Source organism: Epinephelus lanceolatus, chromosome 12 (genome assembly GCF_041903045.1).
Source record: "Epinephelus lanceolatus isolate andai-2023 chromosome 12, ASM4190304v1, whole genome shotgun sequence".
Lineage (NCBI taxonomy): Eukaryota > Metazoa > Chordata > Actinopteri > Perciformes > Serranidae > Epinephelus > Epinephelus lanceolatus.
The window spans coordinates 41,000,091-41,020,697 of record NC_135745.1 but is presented as its reverse complement, the minus strand read 5'-3'; the positions used below and the strand labels follow the sequence as shown (position 1 = coordinate 41,020,697).

At 40.6% G+C, this 20,607-nt stretch overlaps 1 protein-coding gene across 3 annotated transcripts in view; it reads right to left on the bottom strand.

Moving 5' to 3' along the window:
• Window positions 1–18,085, bottom strand: part of efr3a (EFR3 homolog A (S. cerevisiae)) — a 217,255-nt gene extending 199,170 nt beyond the window's left edge. For 2 of the 3 annotated variants that reach the window (XM_078173425.1, XM_078173427.1), the window contains exons 1-2: window positions 17,938–18,085; window positions 17,533–17,639 (exon numbers count right to left, since the gene is read on the bottom strand). In XM_078173425.1, the coding sequence (XP_078029551.1) occupies window positions 17,533–17,542 (10 nt within the window). In that variant the 5' untranslated portion in view covers window positions 17,543–17,639; window positions 17,938–18,085. Of the gene's footprint in view, window positions 1–17,532; window positions 17,905–17,937 lie in introns of those variants that run through there. The other variant, XM_078173426.1, reaches the window with a different exon arrangement.
• Window positions 18,086–20,607: the final 2,522 nt, after the last annotated feature.

The window sequence follows — 20,607 nt, the reverse complement described above, 5'->3', positions numbered from 1 at the left end:
CATTAAAAAATTGTTTAAGAGCTCTGGACGGGGTTTAATGTGTGCAAGTTAAAATTTCATGTGGTCACATTTACGCAGGTGAACAATGCAGACTGAATTCACAGTGACAAACGAGAGTCACAGCTGACTCCTATAGACAGGTCTAATGTGGCTGAATGCAACTTAAGTCACATGTAAAAGCTCCTATCAGACTAACAGCACTAACACTGTTCATACTCTGTAACGTGATGTTGCTCCAGGTGCTGAAACAGATTGCTGGTACTACCTTTGGTCGCCGAAACATTTTTTCCTCAGTGTTTATATTTGATTTCTTTGTGTTCAGCGTCATCTTCCTGAAAGCCAAAATGTGTCCGACATGGCATCTCTTTCTCAAGCTGCTCAAGTTGCTCAGTTGGCTCGGTGTACGAGTTCTCCTCCATGTTGCTTCCAGGACAAGGACTGGGCGGGGCAGAGTCACCTGACTACACATGCAGTAGTACGTTTTTAAGGGGACATTATGATAAAACACAAACAGTGGGGATAAAAATAACAAAAAAAAAGAAATGATCTATATAATTATATATGGGCAAGATTACATCAGTTAGCGGTTATGAATGTCTGTTGTGATTAATTTTTCAATTGCCCAGGCCAGATTTTTCAACTAACATGAATAAGCGTACGCCGCAAAATCGTGCTATTTGCTTAATTTGCGGCTCTTTATTCACGTATTTCATGTCATTCACGTCACGTCCATCATGTCCATAACACCGCCCAGCGAGAACTCACGTCTAATCGAGTCATTACATTGACTTTACATGTGATTCACTTGCGCAAATTGCTTTATTCGCTCCCGGTGTGAACACAACATAATGGTTAGAATTACATTTTAGGCAAAGGTTACAGGTTAAGGATTATGGTTACAGTGAGAGGCTACAGGAATTAGTGTCCAAATGGGTCCTCGTGTGTGTGTGTGTGTGTGTGTGTGTGTGTGTGTGTGTGTGTGTAGTCACAGATGGCAGCAGCAGATACTATCACGCCACACACATAGTCGGATCGCTGTGACACTAATTTTAGAGTCTGAGCTGGACAAACAATAATCAGGGTGGTGCTTCATATTCCTACATCCCCTAAAATTCTCTTCTCCTATCAGGACAGAGCTTCTGCTGAAATGCTTTAAATCAAAGTACATTATTTCAGCTGGATGACATTAATACAAGATTGATGATCTGCCCAATGATTAGTTTGTATTTCCTGTTGAGGCCACCTGTTTCCCGTTGTTGTCTCTACATTCTCATTTAAAATCACTTCCCATGAGACAATCTGAGAGGAAAAACTCATTCTGGCTGAACAGCTCATGACTCATCTCCACACGCTGTGTCGTTTTAAGGGGTCAGTGAGAAAGGCTGGAGAGCACTGCGTGAGAGTGACTGCAACACCCTTCATTCTGCTGAAGCAGCTCACAACAATCTGTCAAAAAGTAAATCGAATCTAATCTACAAGACGTCACTTTTCTTCCTCAAATCAATCACTGACAAAACAACTTGTGCTTTTATTTTACTCCTGTACAGACATACTGTACAGGCTGATCAATTCAATTTGATGGAAAATGTTACAAACTTTTCCAGAACAAAAGAAAAACAGTTTTGTTTCCAGCCTGACTTCACCTGCTACTGTTGTTAAAAAAGACTGAATGGGCGAGGAATAAAGTTATAGCTTTATAAAACATTAAAATCTGCCACATGACCACAGCAACATGCAGTTTTGGTCCTAGAGTGAATGAATTTAGATTTGCTTGCCCTCAAACTCACAAATGTCAATTAGAATTACAACCATGCGTTTGAATGTTCCCACAAACTGCTCAAGTTGTATTTACAATTTACATCCATGTCTGTCCACACTCACATGTAGCCATGACACATGACAACACCTCAATTAGGCTCAAAGAAGCTACATGTTTTAAAACATGGATTATTTACAAAACAAGCAGCACAGAAGATCTATACAATCACCACAGCTCTGCTCAGTTCATTGTTGAGTCAAAGTGGATGTTTGTGCCATATTTGCTTACATTCCCTTGAGGCATTCCTGAAATAGCGCATTCACGAGAATGAGACAGATGAGTTAACCATGACCTTGACCTTTGACCTGTGAGCACTAAAATTTTATCAGTCCCTTGTTGAGTCCAACCTGATGCTTGTGCGAAATTCGACTGAACTCCCCCAAAGCCTTCTCAAGATATCACGCTAATGGGAATGTGGCAAACGCAAGGTCACAGTGACCTTGACCTGTGACCATTAAAATCGAATGAGTTCACTGTTAAGTCCAATCAGACATTCGTGCAAAATTTGAAGACATTCCCTCAAGGTGTTCTTGAAATTTTGCGTTCACGAGAATGAGACAGATGAGGTAACCATGACCTTGACCTTTGACCACTAAATTCAAATCTATTTTTCGCTGAGTCCAACCAGATGTTTGTGCCAAATTCGACTGAACTCCCTCAAGGCCCTCTCAAGATATCACACTCACAAGAATGTGACAAACGCAAGGTCACAGCAACCTTAACCTGTGACCACTAAAATTGTGTTTTAGCCAAAACTGAAGAAATTCCCTCAAGGTGTCCTTAAAATAATGCGTTCATGAGAATAAGACGGATGAGGTAATGGTGACCTTGACTTTTGACCTGTGACCATTAAAATACAATCAGTTCATTGTTGGGTCCAACCAGACGTTTGTGCCAAATTTGAAGAAATTCACTCAAGTCAAAGTCCTTCAGGTATCATGTTCACAAAAATGGAAATGGACAGACCGACCACCTGAAAACATAATGCCTCCTGCGGTGGCAGTCAATGGCACAAAGGCATAAAAACATCGAGATGACCGGACAGAGCTCCTGAGAAACTGACACATTTTGGCGGATCAAACAAGCTGCTGTAACGATCATACTATTAATTTTGTTATTGATTATTCTGCTGCTTATATTCTCGATTAATTGGTTAGTTTCAACTAATTGATCAGTCATAGAAATCTTATTTGACTTTGTAGTGATCTTTCATTTATACGTTTATTGTGTTTGATGAATTTTGTTTCATTCTCTTCAGTATTTAACCTGGAAATCCAGATGCCCCACCCCTAGCAAATTGTAATTTGCTCTGCACGGGGATCTGGCCCCGATGAGCAGAGCCCGGTGAATCGCCATCGGACCAATCAGATCAGTCTATCTGACAGAGGCGGGCTCTGGGCGGGCGTAACATGATGAGGACAACGCTGCACCGTAGGAGTCTGAAAGTAAACCGCCAAGATGGCAGCTGCCAAAGGACCGCGTCCATTCAATTTAGCTTTGGAAGAAACGCTAAGCCAACTACACTTACCTTTTTCCTTGAGAGAGGAACAGAAGACTGCCCTAGAAGCCTTCGCTTCCAGGAAGGACATTTTTGCCGTTTTGCTGACGGGATATGGCAAAAGCATAATATATCAGTTAGCCCCACTGTTCGGCAAACAAATGGGGCTTAGTGCAATGAATACTTCACCTTGTTTTTTGCTCTGATTGGCTCTCGTGCTATCCAACTGCGTGCAGCGGCATTTAATATGCCTCAGTTAGTGCTGCTGCTTGGGTAGGAAGGGTGTATCGGTGAGGGCCAGACTCAAAATCTTTCTGGATTTGAGTCTGGATTTCCAGGCTACTCGATATTAAGACTCACAGAATGGACTAAAGCTTAAGAGTGAAAGATTTCTCCCTCAATAAATAAACCCTGACTTTCCATGATTGTGGGCATAAAGGAACCATCGTCCACGATACTACATGTAACCTTTTCATTTTCTGTTTTACAAGATGTTAAGCATTTCACCTTCACCTGTGATGTCCCTGCCGGTTGTCCTTGGTTTTGTCTGCTTTTTTTAAATAATAAAAATAAAGTATACAAACAAGAAAAACTGATGGATGGATGGATGGATGGATGGATGGATGTATGGATGGATGGATGGATGAGTCGCCTAATCGTTGCAGCTCTACCATAGCCCCAACACATCCTGTGCCTTCAGACATTAATCATTTGTGTCACATCATTTTTTATTTCGTTTACTCACTCTGCTATAATTATACTATGAATGAAAAAACACTTCCTCCTGTAAGTGGGAACCCCTGAGGTCAGCGTGCTCAGACATTCTTTCCACAGACTTCACAAACAGCATCTCACATCCAAAAAAGGCCAGACTGCAGAGCCGGAGGGATCGCACAGCGAGCGTCTGGACTGCTACTGCGTTAGTCGCATGTGCTCTGAAAACAAATGCATGATACTCTGAGAGCTGAACAAGAGGAACAAGACGACCTGGTATTCAGCCCAAAGACGGAAACTGATCTTTACATGTATGACGCTCTGCTGATAATTCAGAAGCAGGAAAAGAAATTTAAAGATGCTGTCTGAGTCTGCACTGCAAACAGGCAGCACTGTAACGTTAATGTTAACAGCAAAGATTTGCAAAGTACATGGTGGTTTAAACACAGGCTGTGAACACAGTACTGTTCCTGTTCAATTATTTTTCAGAGCATGTCGTTCCCTTCCAGTGAAGGTTAGCGGGTTAAACTGACAGATCAGGCTGGTAAATATTGAATATCGCCGAGTAAATGTCACCTACCTCCTGTTCCATATGCTTTCTTTTGTTTTGGTAGCTCAGGAGTAAGAATGAACTTTGTTTAAAGAAAACTGATCTTTCAATTTCAACTTGGAGCCTTGGAGTTCTTTACATGCTATCTACATCTGTTATTCTAACCAGACAACCTCAGGGTTTAATGGTAATGTTTTTTCTTTCTTCTCGCCCAGTCACGCAAATACGTCAGAAATCTACTTGCTCACTGCTTAGCTACTTCCATGAATTTACTAATTCAAAATGGCTTCAATGCGTACACAATAACAGCAGGTACGATTTTCTTAAAATGAGAAAAAGTTGAAGACAGGGAGTATTACGCTTACTATAGTGCAATACATGAACACTGCTGTCACACATGGAAAGATGTGCCTCATTTAATACAATCAAATTTAAGCAATATCATGTGTCCCCCCTCTATGACAGACGATGTACATGTTGTACAAAGAAATTCAAGCATAACTTAATGCTTAGTCTTGTTTGTCACTGAGCAAAAACCATCTGCTGTGGGTTCTGTCTTAACTACATGGTGTCTGAACGTGAATAATACTCATGCTGAATCCAACATGTCAAATTTCAGCGTCTTCATGTCTGGTGATTACAGTCGATTACAAAGTCATCTTGAGGATACAATATTGTTAACAACTAGGCCGATACCCAAGTAGAGCTAAACGATTTTTGCTTGAATGTGAATCACAGTATTTGTCCCAAAGATTTGAGATCATGATGCTTAGTTTTTCAACAAAAACATTTATGAGATATTTTTGAGCCATTATGAGATAAAAGAAGATGTACCTGGCTGGGCACTAACTTCTCACTACAGCAACATCAGCTGTCGTTTCAACAATGTGTAACTGAAAAAATTCAACTGAGCTGTTCTGTCAGGAGAAACTGTAGCCCCTTTTACACTGCCAGATTTTCCGCAAATCTTGGGCCGTTTTGCCGGCAAGCTGCGAGCGTTTATACACACAGAGGCGGGATGGCGAGTTGATCCAAGGTGCCCAATTTTTCGCCTTGTAGGGTAGACATATTGGCGGAACCCTTTCAGATTAAACAGACCAAGGCGGCCTTCCGCAATGGGAGGAGCTGTTGATGACGCCGCACGTCAATCTGTTAAGCTATGAGTAGGGGAAAAAAGTCCGCTAGCTGCTAGGCTAATTTATGCAATGTATACATGCTTAATGATTATAATGTGTGACTAGCAAAAAAACCTTGAACCTTGAAAAACTATTAACATTGACAGTTATTACTGAGCTGAATTTGGTACTTTTGTTAAATGATCTTGTTAATGCATCAGTGAAGTGGAGCTACAGTTACAGCTCAACTAGGCCATTTAGTTGGACTACTGTCCTTGTCCCAGTATACAAGGACGGAAGGGGAATCCATCTATTGACCTAAATATGTCCGACTCCGCTACGATAGGTGGAGATATGCCCCCTTTCAGCTTGTTAGTATTGGACCTTTTTCCTGTTGACCTATTACGTCACAGACCAAACAATCAACAAACAAGTTAGCTACATTAGCTAGCAGCTAACTGGTACCATGGTGGACAACTTTACAGCTCTGTACATTTCGTACGTGCTGTATGCTTTACTTTTTGTACAGACGAGATGCAAGCTGATGTAGACTTTGCCATGTTGATATCAGCTTCTTCTTCTTCTGTTACCCATTTCATGCTATTTGACTTACGGCTCAAAGCCCGGGGCGGAAACTGTGGAGCATGCACCAGGCGCCTCGGCCAGTTTGGGTCTGATTGACTGTATACATGCAGGAGGAATTCAACTCTCAATCACATTATCTGGGTGTGTTAGACCAACTTTTGATTTAGTACGATTTCAGTCGCACTAACATGTTTACATGTATTTAAAAGTCTGGTTTTAGTTGACAGAATAAAGCGATTTTGTCTGATGATGTATAAACATACTGCATATTTCATGGCTGTTTGGAGAAGTTTGCCTTCTGGGCTTTAAGCCTGATTGCCCTGAAGTTTTAGGAAAAAGATCATAGTTTGGGTTAAAATGAAAAGATTTCTGGTTAAAAAAAAAGTCCTGAAGTTTAACTCATCCCATGTGCTGTTTCATTTGTGTTATTGGAGTCAGTTAAAAGTAAACTTTACTGTACTTATTATTTATAGATCGTTTATATCTTTTATGGCAAAAAGCAGGAAAGACAGGCCCCTGAATCGCATCAAAGCAAAATTGTATAGTGGTAGACTTTGCAGTATCAGCAGATATCGTATCGTTGTCAAAAGAACAGATATAATATTGTATGTAATAATGAAACTGGTGATTTACACCCTCTGTATTTTCAGATGTGGGACACACTTTCCTATTATCTTGTGGCTATTATAACAACAGATGAGTGTCTGCATACTTTTGGCCATATATTCGTTTTGCCTCAGTACTTAACGGGATCATCTAGAGTTTAAAACATTGATATTTTCAACATTAGATGCTCTCACTGTGATTCAGCTGCTCCAATGTAAAGAATAGAGAATTATAAGAAGTATGTGCATTATGCTACATCGTTTAACACTAGTACTGCTAATGTTTTTGTCTATTTAAATGCAGGCTGAACTACAATAAGCACTGAAAACACAAGTGACATTATCTAAGAAACTATTCCTGTGAAGTCTTTTCATTTAGTGTATCAGTGAGCCAAAAAGCTGGTTTGTTTCAACATCAAAGTTCCTCACTTACATTCAGTTCCTCTGATTCACAACATCATAATTTGCATACAAATACTTTGTTGTTAATCTGCTCATGAAGTTGTGTTTTAATTCTAGAACACAGTCATTTCTAGTATCTGAGTGAAAAACAGTAAACCTGTTATTTCCAGCTCAGCCATTTCACATGCTGGTGCTGCTCTGCTACACTGCTGCTGCTGCTGCTCACCGTCTCTGTACCGACACCTGTCTGATGTTGATAGAGACACAAGCAAACATCCGACTACAAAACAGGCCAGAAGAAAACCGTAAAATCCTTCAAAAAGTGCAGCAGAGCAGTAAGCCGAGCGTCACACAACAAGCACACAAAGATAAAAGCTTCCCTCTCTGCAAAGATGCGACTGGCGGAGGAAACAGAGGGAGGCACGTCGCCTTTGAAGTTATATTTAGGCCAAATCCTCCTTTGCAGAACAAACCGTCTTCCACTATGCATACAAATCACAGCCAACAACTGAGGGAGGAACCATCCAAAGAGCACAGGAGCCGCCCGCACACATGCAATTAGCCAGCGGAGCATCAAAAATACACGGGCCTGCTGGGTTTGATTCCTTCTGCATCCCACATACTCCAATCCCACCTGGGGCACAGGTGCATGCTGGGTTCTCATTGGACACAACTTTGATGATGTGAGCACACAGCAGCCTCGCTGCAGGTGGTCCAGATCCATTTAGACACATTCACAACAAACTGGAACTGTGAAGCACTTCTGAGCTCCAACACATATGTATGTGATTCAAAAAGACATTTTTAGTTTTTTACCAGCCGGTGGACAGAGGGAACAGTTCTGTCTTTCAAATGTGTCACAGAGAAAAAGAGACATTACAGCCGTGTGTGTGAGCTCAGCCCTCGACTCTGCTCCACTGTGTCAGCTGTGATGCGCACCTCGGTGCCGGTGCTGAGAGTCTAGCAACAATGGGACCGCCCTCATTTCCCATCATGCCTCTCTAGTGCTTATTTAGTAGTTTAAAGTTTTCTGTTAGGCCTACATGCTCCACAATATAAATGTGACTCTGTTATTAATACACAGTCACAGTGGTTATAATGCCTCTGTGTAGAAAATGGTGTCTCTCACTTTTGTGCAGGTTTATAGTTTCAACCATCAGTGAGGTGGCTGTTACATTTAATTACACCAGCTGTATTTTTTAAAGTAAGTGAGGCGATGTGCATCATGGGTATGTGTAGAAATTTCAGATTACATCAAGTATCAAATTAACATCTTAAAGAGAAATGCAACGGCATATTGGAAGCTGGTGAAATGGGAAAACAACAATACCATAAGGGTGATTAGCTCTTAAACTACAACCATCTGAAGGGGCGGATGAAATCCTCTGGCGGACCATCCGTACATTTGACACCCCTGCTGTAGGCCATCTTTGTGCACATTCAGCTTCACCCCTTGTCCATCCTCTTTGAGGCCTATGCTGATGCTGATGTGTTCATCTTAAAGAGGCGACGCCCCACGTTCTGTCCTCAGAGGTGTAATTGTTTCACTCCTGATAGCTGACTAAAGTCATTTAAAAAGACTACCTTTTAATCACTATTTTCTCATTACTACTTCAGGGCTGCTTTCCTCATTTCTTCTGTGGAAAACAAACTCTTTGGGTGACTGGTTTCTGAGATGCCTGGATAATGAGAATGCTCGGTTAATGCTGCTTTTCTCGGATGTTTTGAAGCAGAGGGGCGCGATCGCAGTGAAGAGCTGATCGTACGGGGTTACAGCTGCAGATCCAACAGTGCCATTTTGTCAGAAATATAAAAGCAGTTCCATTAAGTGTCACTTTAAATGCCTGTGATGCAAATCTGCAGAGTGCGTTTCCCACAGGGAAACAGAGAAATAGTTTCAGGAACGAAATGAAGACGACTCCGTCCGCCTTCCGTGTAAAGTGCACAGCTTTTCTCTGGAAACAGACGACTTTGCAATGTGAGAAAAACATGAAGGTCTGGAGTAAAAAGTATTTCTCAGCAGGCATCCTTCCATCTATCCATTTATCTCTGCATATCTAACCATGTGCTTATCTGACTGCTCTTTCAGTCAGAAACAGCAGCAGCAGCAGCAGCTGAAAGCGTGAGTGACGGCAGCCACGGCGGGTTTGTCCTACATAATGACTTAATTGAGGTGGTTAACACTTTGAGGATAATGAGAGCCTCTAGACCCCAGCAGACCCAGGAGTGAGAGCAGCACACACACACACACGCAGAGGAAATCAGTGTCGATTATTAATAGCAGCAGCCAAACGCAGCACTCAGCCAGATCAACACAGGTCTACTTTTTGTCTCTGTGTGACTCAAACACACTTCAGTTACTGATAATTCATCACTCCGAGCGGACGCTGCGTGTTTATTTCATTTGTCCAACACACAAACAGAAAAATAAAATTTGCAACAATAACTGAAAGCTTTTGAATTCAGTATTACAAATAACGTAATTGTTCAATTCCATTTCACTTGCTTTCGTGATATTAGTGCGTCACTGACGGTGGACACAACATGGAGGTTGTTTCTGAGATCAGGAATGACTTTCAGTCTCACCTGTTAAGGAAACAGAACAACAAGTCCTTAAATGGCTCATGCAAAAAAAAAAATTGGACATTGCTAATTTTATGACAACTGGGCGAAATCCATCACGTTAGGAAGATCATGCGATATAAGTCAAAGTGTTTATCCATCAATACTGACCAGGGTTGCAGTTTCAAGGTATATGGTGATATAAAAGTTGACAGTTATCATACTGTGTCCATTTGTTTATCTACAATATTGGGAAAATATGCAACTCATCTTACTTATTTTCTGATGGGAAACTTTAATTTTCACAAACTTCCATTTTAAAAAGTGGTTTCAAGTTTCAGTTATAGTAATAAAATGTTTGTTAAACCAACAATAACCCTTCAGTTTTTTTTGTTTGTGGGTCATGCTGATAATAAAATAAATTCTGTAATACTGTGAAACCGTGATATTCTCTGAGACAGTTATCGTACCATGATTATTCTTCTTTCTGCTCCCTTTCATTCAGATTTGAGAATGTTGTGTTTGTATTGTATTGTTTTTTTTTTCTTTTTGTTTTTTCAATGAATGAAATAAAAATAAATAAATAAAAAATCTCATACCTAATACTGACAAACAAATAGGTAACATCTTTGCATTTCATTTATCTTATTCTTCTTCCCTCTTAGTTTTTCATGGATAAAATCCTTTTTCGCAGTGTATTTAATTTTTAGGAATGCACTGAAAATTCTGAGCATATTCCAAATACCGAAACTGATGTCTAAAATAAGAATTTGGCTGACAGGAATACCCATGGTTTTGTCTTGTTAATGTGAAGTTTACTTTTGTTGTTATTTATTCCCCTTCTGTGACAGGAAACAAATAAATCTTAACAATTAAAGTTTTTAAGTCATTCAGTCCTTCATGACACTACCTTTAATTAAACAGAAATTCAAATCACACAAATTTATGAGAAAGAAAACATTAAAATTACCTTCTTTTACACGAAAAAAAATTCTTTTCATTTTCATTTCATTTTTGCAAGGTCACACTGACCTTTGACCACAACAATCCAATCAGTTTATTCTTCAGTCCAAGTGGATGTTTGTGTCACATTTAAAGAATTCCCTTGAGGTATCTCTTAATATCGTGTTCATGAGAATGAGACAAATGCAAGGTCACACTGACCTTGACCTTTGAGCAAAAAAAATCCAATCAGTTCAGTGTTGAGTCCAAGTAAATATTTGTGCTAAAGCTGAAAAAATTCCCTCAGTGTTCTTGAGCTATTGCACCCACAAAAATAATACAGACATGGTCACAGTGACCTTGACCTCTGACCACAAAAATCCAATCAGTTCATTGTTAATTTTAAATCAATTTTATTATACTTTATTAATCCCCCTGAGAGGAAATTCAATTCAATTTTTTAAGTCCAAGTACATTGTGCCAAAGGTCACAGTGACCTTGACTTTTGACCTACGACCATCAAAATCTTATCAGTTCATTGCTGAGTTCAAGTGAACATTTCTGCAAACTTTGATAAAGGTATTCCTGAGGTATCGTGTGCACAGGGATGGGATGGATGGGCGTACACATGGACAACCTGAAGACATAATGCCTCCAGCCACGGCTATCACCAACACAGAGGCATAAAAAATAGTTGTTCTCATTCTTCACTGGACACAAAAACATAAGAAGATGGGGTCCATACTGAAAAATACTTAAGTTACCTTGTAATTCACTACTGTATATCACTCAGCCCTGCTTGTAACTGATTCAGGAACATCTGGCTTAGGCAGAATAAAAACTGACTGACTGAATAACCATCTCCTTCTCTTCCTGAGACACAGTTATCTTATATTTAGTAACGTTCCTCTGCTGGACAAAAATGGATCATATCAAAAATAATTTCATGTTTTTCCAGACTTTTCCAACCTGATCAGAAACTCTGACTTAGACCAGCATCAGCACAAAGATCAGTCAGTTCATACTGTCTGCAGTGTATCTGTCGACGTCACTAACATATTCACACACACTGCCCCAGTCTGTCGCATTGGTCCATCAGGGATCGATGTTGAAGGTGTCACATTACTGCCAACGTAATCAGCAGTTTACCACTGGGAGTAATTACAGACCAGAGACGAGGCCCGTGGGGCGGCAGAGTCCTTGAAGCTGCAGACGCTGCCCGCAGCGAAACACCAACTTCCAGACACATCAGTAGTCTGAAATACCACCCCTACCTCCTGCACCGCCAGAGACTGCTCCTAAACATAACGAGCCCCTCTGGAGGGGGCCATCTTGGGCCACGGGCTCTGATTTCTCATCCTACTTTGTCTGTCTCAGCAGCCAACTGGGTTTTTAGGGGAGAAGCGTGCTCCAGTAAACAGCAGCTGGTTACCTGCCAGAGCAGCTGCTGGAGGAGAAGAAAGGCGAGGGCGCCCAAAGTCCAGCTTTCCCAAAATAGAAACACTGTCAGACATAACAGCACGCACGCACGCACGCACACACACACACACACACACACACACACACACACACACACACACTTTTAAAGCCTCATATCTTTATTTATGCTCTGCTCCACTAGGCGTGTGTTCAAGATTAAAGAGGTTAAAGCGAGGACAGAGGAATGATGAGGAAAAGAGGGACGATGGAGGCAGCTGAGGATGTTTCATTTCTGCCAATACATCCCCCTGAATCCTGCACACTGGACCTTTAATTGATTCAATGTTTGTCTAAAAATTCCCAAAAGCACAACGTGAAATCATAAAATGTCTTGTTTTGTCTGAACAATCCAAACCCCAAAAATATTCAGTTCATTATACTAAAAGACAAAAAGCAACAAAACCTCATCTCTGAGAGGCTCAAACTAGGAAATGTTGGCATCTTCAAAACTGCTGATCGACTAATTAATTAAACATTTCAGCTATAAACTCCTGACCATGTTCAGTCACACCATCCCTACTTATGGTGCAACTTGACTAAGTCAACTGTCATCAAATCATGAGATGTTTCATCCACTGCAGCCTTCAGATAATCTGGGAAAAAGAAACTGCTGACAGAACATCAGAGACAGCAACACAACAGGCTGCTGTATTCAAGAAGAGAAACTAAATGTTTGCCATCATGTGAGGCAGCTTGTTGGCTGCGTGTATGTTACGGATTAAATAATAAGGTCAACAGTCACGCTTGCAAGACTTGCAGAATGTCACAGCTGCTCCAACACAAATCAACTTAACATGTACATGAAAATATAAATGTAAATTTAATTACTAATTAATTTTGCATTGAATAATTACCAAAACCAGATAATCGTGATAAAACAATTCCAAATTCTGTTTTGCAATCATGTTCTTCTTTTGTCTTGTGTTATAAATCCAGCGCACCCCTGTCCTTTACAGTGGTCCAGTCAGTGGTGCCAATCCACCACCTTTCCCCCTCGATTTACAAACTTTTCAGACCCTTTTAGTAACTTGATTTCTGAAAACTGACCAACAACAAGTTGAGCAATTTACTCAGACCATCAGGGAAAAAGTAAGAAACATATTAAAATGTATTATTTTGTATTTGTTTGTCAGCAGCGCAGGATCTCTCCTTCTCCTCTTGCACTGTGTTGATATCTAAATATTATATTATCTTATTATCTATTCTATCTCATTCATTTTATTTTATTTTTGTTTGTTTTTCAGTTTAATTATATCTGACGTTCAAGACTAGAATGTATTTGTCATCACCCACGTCTTCGCTATTAATAATAACAAAACTAATAATAATAGTTAAAATTAAAAAAAAAAAAAATTGAGAAAAAGGAATGAAAACAAGGTGGAAAGTAGCGTGTCATTTTGTGTGTTCTGCTGTTGGGATAGAATTTGTTCCATTTCTCAAGTTAGTCTCTCACTGCAAAAGTTAATTTATGCTTTGAATTCTTCAGTTATGACCTTGACCTTTGACATTTGACCACAAAATTCTAATCAGATCCTCCTTGAGTCCATGTAGACATTTGTGCCAAATTTAAAGAAATTCCCTGAAGGTGTTCTCAAGATATCGCATTCATAAGAATGAGACCGACAAGCTCACAGTGGCCTTGACCTTTGACATATGACCATGAAAATCTAATCAGTTCAGTGCTGAGACCAAGTGGAAGTCTAAAATTCCCCCAATGTGTTCTTGATATGTCATTTTCACAAGAATAGGATGGACAGACTGACAGAAGAAAAAACAACCCAAAAACATAACGCCTTCAGCCACGGCTGTCGTCAGTGAGTAATTGTGTTAATGGTGATGTCAAAATTGACAAAAATAATTATTGATTTTGATTTGTGCCGTAACTGAGCAGCCCTAAAGCTGCCCTGGAAGAAGTTCCCTATGCAGTTAGCATCAAAAGCTAATCCAGAGAGCTAACTTCTGTTTACAAAGACACAACCTCAACAAATCATTCTCGTTCTCTGTGTATTTGGAAAGGGTTAGGAGGCGCTCTCTGTTTGCCTGCAGTTACACTTCTGAATTGTTTGCCTGCAGTTACACTTCTGAATCTCCATAATGGAGGTGGTGATGGAGGAGGAGGAAATGACCCAGAGACAGAATGAACATAATTATGAGAACAAGATCCAGGCTGAGAGATGGAAAATTTAAATCCAGAACTCAGAACAAGATTTTAACGTCTGCTAAGCTGAAATCCAACTGATGCAGAGAACAGGTGAAAAAGGTGCAGAATCTGACACTCCTTGACTTTTCTACTGACTTTATAGAGTCCATGTTTATTCGCACTCTGAAACACACCTCGTCAAATCCAACAACATTCCAAGAATGTCACGAACTGTGAGGAATCAGTCATTGCAAGTGCAATCAGTCCTTGGTTATGTTGAGCCTGAGCACAGGTTATAGTCAGAGCCTCACAGACTACACTGTGCACACAGCTGTGTGTGTTAAGGATTAAACAAAGGTCAGTCAAACTGCAGTGCATACAGAATGTCAGCAGCTGCTCCACACACAGCAGTAAATATTCAATGTTCACCTGATGATTTGAAATATAAACCGCTCCAAAATGCACCACAAGTTAGCAAGTGTTGGAGAGAGCAACGTTTCAAAAGGCAGAATTAAAATGCTCCTAACTCCTGGTGAGTCGCACTAAATATGAAACAACAATCAGGGATTTAAAGACAAAAAATAAAACCATGACACAAGTAAAAACAGTCAACAGGTGACACTGAACCTGTGTCTAGAGACACTGTAAACGCAGCATAGACCTGTAAACAGATGTATTTACACCTGGATTTGCTTCCCTCTCACTTTAATGATAAACAGGGTGGAACACAATAACCTTTGGTCACAAATTGACTCCACTATAAATCCAGTCGGATTCAACTTTGACCTGTGAAGTCAAAAGACTCTCCAGTGTCCAGCCAATGTAAGGCAGGGGATCAGACGACCTCTGGTTCAAGATCTACGTCATTTTTACATACGTGTGCTGCACGGTCACAGAAGCAGAGAGGGAGGGCTGCTGCTTGGCTGCAGTGCGTGTAGGCAGATGATACAGAGTGTTGACAATAAAGTTTTAAAATCTACAACTTGCTGCTGTTAGCCAGCTCGTCATGCTGAGTTTACAAATCTGCCCACACTCTGTACTGTCCCACCCAAGTGAATTTCAAGTGACAGTGAAGTAGTGATCCAGCACTCACCTTCTACCTCTGTACCTCACATTTTGCACATTGCAATGCTTGTGGTCAGAGTGCACATTCAAAATCACAGACAACCCTGAAGGCGGCCTCGTGCCTATGACCGAATCACAGCCGTGACGATATATGAGTACAATATCACGAGCTCGAGTGTGATATTGCTTTTATACAACAGTTCAACAGTTAAATAAGCAAGGCTGATTAAGAAATGTTGAAAAATGAGGACAAAATAGATAATTTAAGCATTTTATTTGTCTCCCGCCAACAAAAATAGTTCCCTCAGGACTCCGCTGTCACCGTTGCTATGTAACGCAGACATGGTGCGCCAGGCACTTACTCTTTATACACATTTATCTGCACGTTTCCATTAATTGCGCAGCCGGTGAAATAAGTCTCTGGTGACTGCATGGTGGACTGTGGCTTCACAGGCACAGCCGACTCTGCCTTCTGATCTGACACTATGTTGCTTTTCTCCAAGTCATTGAGCTCCGCTGATGAAACACTGACAAACCTGGATGTGCGCCCAGATGGATTCAGCTTCTCCTCTCCCTCATCTTCCTCTGATGACCATTCATAGTTCAATTCAAAACTTATTTTAGGAAATAAATCCATATTTTTGGCTGTTTGACAGTGGATGAATTAACTAGCCTACAACGCAACTGCTGACCTAACTGACACTAACCGTCAGTTTTGATTTGATTGTTGATTGCAATCAGCTGTGAGGCGGAGTGATACATACACAGTGAAATAACCGTGATGTTGTACTCCAATATCATCACGGTTTTACTGTCTCTTGACCAATCAGATTGCAGGGCCGGAACTAACTGTTGTATAATTTACATTAAACAGATGTCTGTTTATGATATGAAGCAGAGCTCAACACTGTGAAAGGACCCAATCTGCGTAGTGAGTGCTTTTACTGCTGAAACTTTAAGTAATATCTTTTTCATTTGTTTTATTCCGAAAAATAACAGATACATTTTTTGTTCTCACCCACTGCCCACCTACGTGCACTTCATTTTAACTCGTGCCTGTACCCATGAACTTAGATTTTTACTAGGGCTGTCAGCTGTCAATATTATAATAATAATATTATTATTTTGATTGATTAATCACAGAGAAATAAAACATTTAAATAACTAATGATGGTTAATCACGTTCCATGGTGCATCACTGAAGGCCACAGTGGCTTTGTCACATGATGAAGACAGGCGACACGTCGCTGCTCTGCCCTGTGAATGCGACATTTACATTTAAAAAAAGGCCCAGATGGAACTGTTGATAGGGGCACCGATCCCTGCAATTTCTGCAGTAAGGAATTTACGTACCAGCAGAGAACTTAAAGCCTGAAATATCACCTCAACTCAAAGCAGCAGCGAACCAGAGGTCTGAGCTAGCACAGTATCACAATTTGAATTTCTCATGATATTCAAGATTATAACAGTATTATTGTAAACAAGATGATATGGCACACACCTACACAATGATGTCCAATATCCAGCAGCTTTACGACACATCTGACAAGATTCATTCGAACGGAAATTTTTCAAAAACTTAAATAGCAATAGTCTATGTATGCGATTAATTTAGATTAACTGATCACAGAGCATGTAATAACTTTGATTTTTTTATTTAATCACTTGACAGTGCTAATATACACATACTTTACCCATTAAACAGCTTCAAAACATACAAACTTTTCCTGCAGGATTTTTTGCAGACTGTAATATTCCTATTTAAATATCTGAGAACATCTTCCACCACTTTCTAAGGACCAATGATTAATTCATGGATCAAGAGAATATTCTGAAGCTTAATCAGCGCAGTGACAGTGAACGCATCACTGCACTTCTGTTGTTTTTTTTTTTTAACTCCATCCCACTTGGCTCTGTCATAATTAGCCGAAACTGAGACATTAAACGCAACACATGCACACTGAAGCGTGGGGTTGTTCATCCAACATGTTGTCAATACACACTCCCACTGTCACTGCCACACACACACACACACACACACACACACACAGCTTACCGGCTGGCATCCTGGTGCTAATGTACCGCAGTTCCTCTGTATGCCGAGCACCGATTGGTCCCGTGTTAGTTAGCCTCCATGTAGCTTCTCCCGCTGTCTCACTTCACCTGCATCGGAATGACGACTCGTTAACATCAACCCGCCCGTTTATGAGTTCACACGACACATTAACCAGCCGCTGTCAGTCAGAGCAGAGACACATGAAGCCTCATTAACGGGCTAAAGCTGCCCGCTGGGCTAAAGCTGCCCGCTGTCACACTAACGGACACTCGTGTAAACACTGACTGTCCGGAGGCATTAGCCGCACAAGCTACCGTCTCAGTAAAGTCCGAACCCTGCTGCGGCTCCACAGGACACTCACACACACATTAATGAGACATTTCGGGGACGAACCGGTGGACATACCTGTAGGTAAACAGCAGCAGGACAGATTACCTCCTACACATTACTACAGTGCTTCCTGCTTTACGGTGACAGACAACACGGAAGTGTGTGCTGCAGCGGAGCAGCTCCAAAAACTCCCCCGCTCCAGTTCAACACTCAGGGACCTGAAGGAGCCCAGAGACAGCTAATTATAGCTGCTGCTGCTGCTGCTGCTGCTGCAAGGTGGGAGCTCCAGTGTGATGAGCCTCATCACTGTACTGTATGTCATGATGTGTTCATTAGGAAAACATTTAATCATTAGGGTTTTATACAAGTTCAAAACCTAAATGTGAATCTAAATCACGTTTAACACCCTCACATGTGATAAAGTCACATGATGTTTCAAGTGGTGAACTTGTGGACGTACTCGAGTATTGCACCTAAGCACAGTTTTATAGTTGTACTTAAAATACAAGTACCTCAAAACTGCAATTAAAGGTCCAGTGTGTAGGATTGAGGGCAGCAGTCCTTGCTGGCCAAAGAATGAAAAAAGAAATCTGTCTAAAGCCGCAAAACTTATTTGAATACATGCAGCAGCCTATGATGTCTAAATTAGCCCATCAACATTAGGAATAAGTCTGAATGTGCATTTATTAATATGATATATCACAAGGTGGCTACTCTGCAGTTGGCTATTGATAATCCGGTGGGAACCGGAGAGTGGCCAGCTCAAGTCCCCGTCTGGACCAAGCATGCAGTGTGGACCTGTAGCAGGAGAGGTGCCAGTTCCTTCCTTGGCTGCAGCAGTGAAGGTTTATAATCACCTGAAAAGTAAGAATCGTTGTGTTTTTGTTACCAAAGGATGTGCCAATTATATCTGAAAAGGGAGCAGGGGCCTGTATCACGAAGCAGGATTAATGTCTTAGCGAGGTAACTTCAGGGTTAACCCTGGGTTTTCAGTCTCACGAAGCCAGTTCAGTTCTTATCGGGGTAGATCACCATGGTAACTTACTCTGAACGGCTATCCTGCTCCGGAGCAGGGTAAGTTCAGGGTTGAATCTGATCCTATAAAAAGCACCACCAACTGGACCAATCAGCTGTTTGGAAAAAAATGACTCCGCTGACAGAAATGCAGCCCAGTCATGACGGGAAGTTTAATTAATTTGATTGATTTTGATTTGAAAGTTTATTTTGAACATTAAAAAAGAAAAGAAAGCAACAACAACAGACAATGAAAAGATTGTTCAAAAAGGAGTGGAAAGAAGTCAAAATTTCATCCCACCCCTTCATAAGAAAGAAACTGATCATTTGTGAACACTTAATAGCACCATTAATTAGTGCCAACATTTTGTTTTGTTGGAGGAAATGATCCCTGTTAAAGATAATGGGCCTAATTGACAGCTTTGCTGCTGGAAATGTGGAAAGTAGCCTATCATGTCTACACTTCATGGTGTTTGAGGGATTTTCCTTTTTGTTTTTTAAAGAGGGAGACTAGGTATATTTTTGCGCAGCTGTTAATTTCTAACACAGCTCAATATCAGGATGATTTTATTCAGACTATCAATTTGGTGTTGATATGATTTAATTGTGGCGTCAGCTTTAAGCTTTATTGTAGCATATATAATGTTATGACAAAGAAGACCAATTTATCAGACGCAATGATGTTAGACGATAATTGTAATACACGCAGTTCATCTGCGCAGCATTGATTTCATGGGATTCAAGGGTGTGATCAGTGTCAGATGTACAGGTACAGGTACTGTAGCTACTTGAACCAGTGATGAGTAATTTAACCTACGCATCATTTTATTTGCTACCTTGTTTTGTCTTGATTTTTCCCTCTCTCCTCCTCTATTTCTTCTTTCCTGACCCGTTTTTTTTTTCTTCTCTATTATGTGATTTCATTGATGTTTTGACAGGGGAATTTCTTTGATGAGCTTTTAGTGGCTTCTAACCTCTCCGGCACTTTTCTTTTTTTAATCTTGTAAATTTTATACTGTCTGTTTTTAACATTAGGCCTATGTGCAAATAAACTAGGCCTAATCTAAACTAAAGCTAAACATTATTCATCCCGTTATGCGTGGCCACGCATGTTTCCTCCTCCTGCAGCTGCCACGGTGTTGGCCTTTTCTGTAATGTTGCTTTTCTCCTCCTCATATTTTAGTAGAATTAATCTCTGATCCTCACGAGAAATACTTTTTTTTCCTCACACACGGCGCTCTGTGAGGACACTCAGTGACACTGCGCTTCTCTCATGACACGAGTTGATATCCAGCGTCGTGATACCGATTATCCTGATTGCCATTGTTAGGGTTAGTCAACCCAGGATAGGTTGATCTCGCTTCGTGATACAGGCCCCAGGTCCTCGTTTATAGAGATCGCCATCTTCACCATCATGTTTCTACAGTAACAGAATGACAAACCAAACACTGGCTCTTTATTATCCCTGTCTTTATCTTTATGTCTTACACTAAACATGTCTTCCAAACAAATGTAACATGCTAACAGTATTAGCACAAGCCTATGGCATTTTACATTGTATAAATTAGCCTAGCAGCTAGCAGAGATTTCCTCTGCTCATATGAAGCCAGGATAAATCACACACAAGACTTAAAATGCTATTTTAGTGGAGGCTTTAATGTCTTCACAACTTATTGTTTATCATCTGTGAAATTAAGTAAATAAAAGCTTTGTTTCCACTGAGGGAAATGG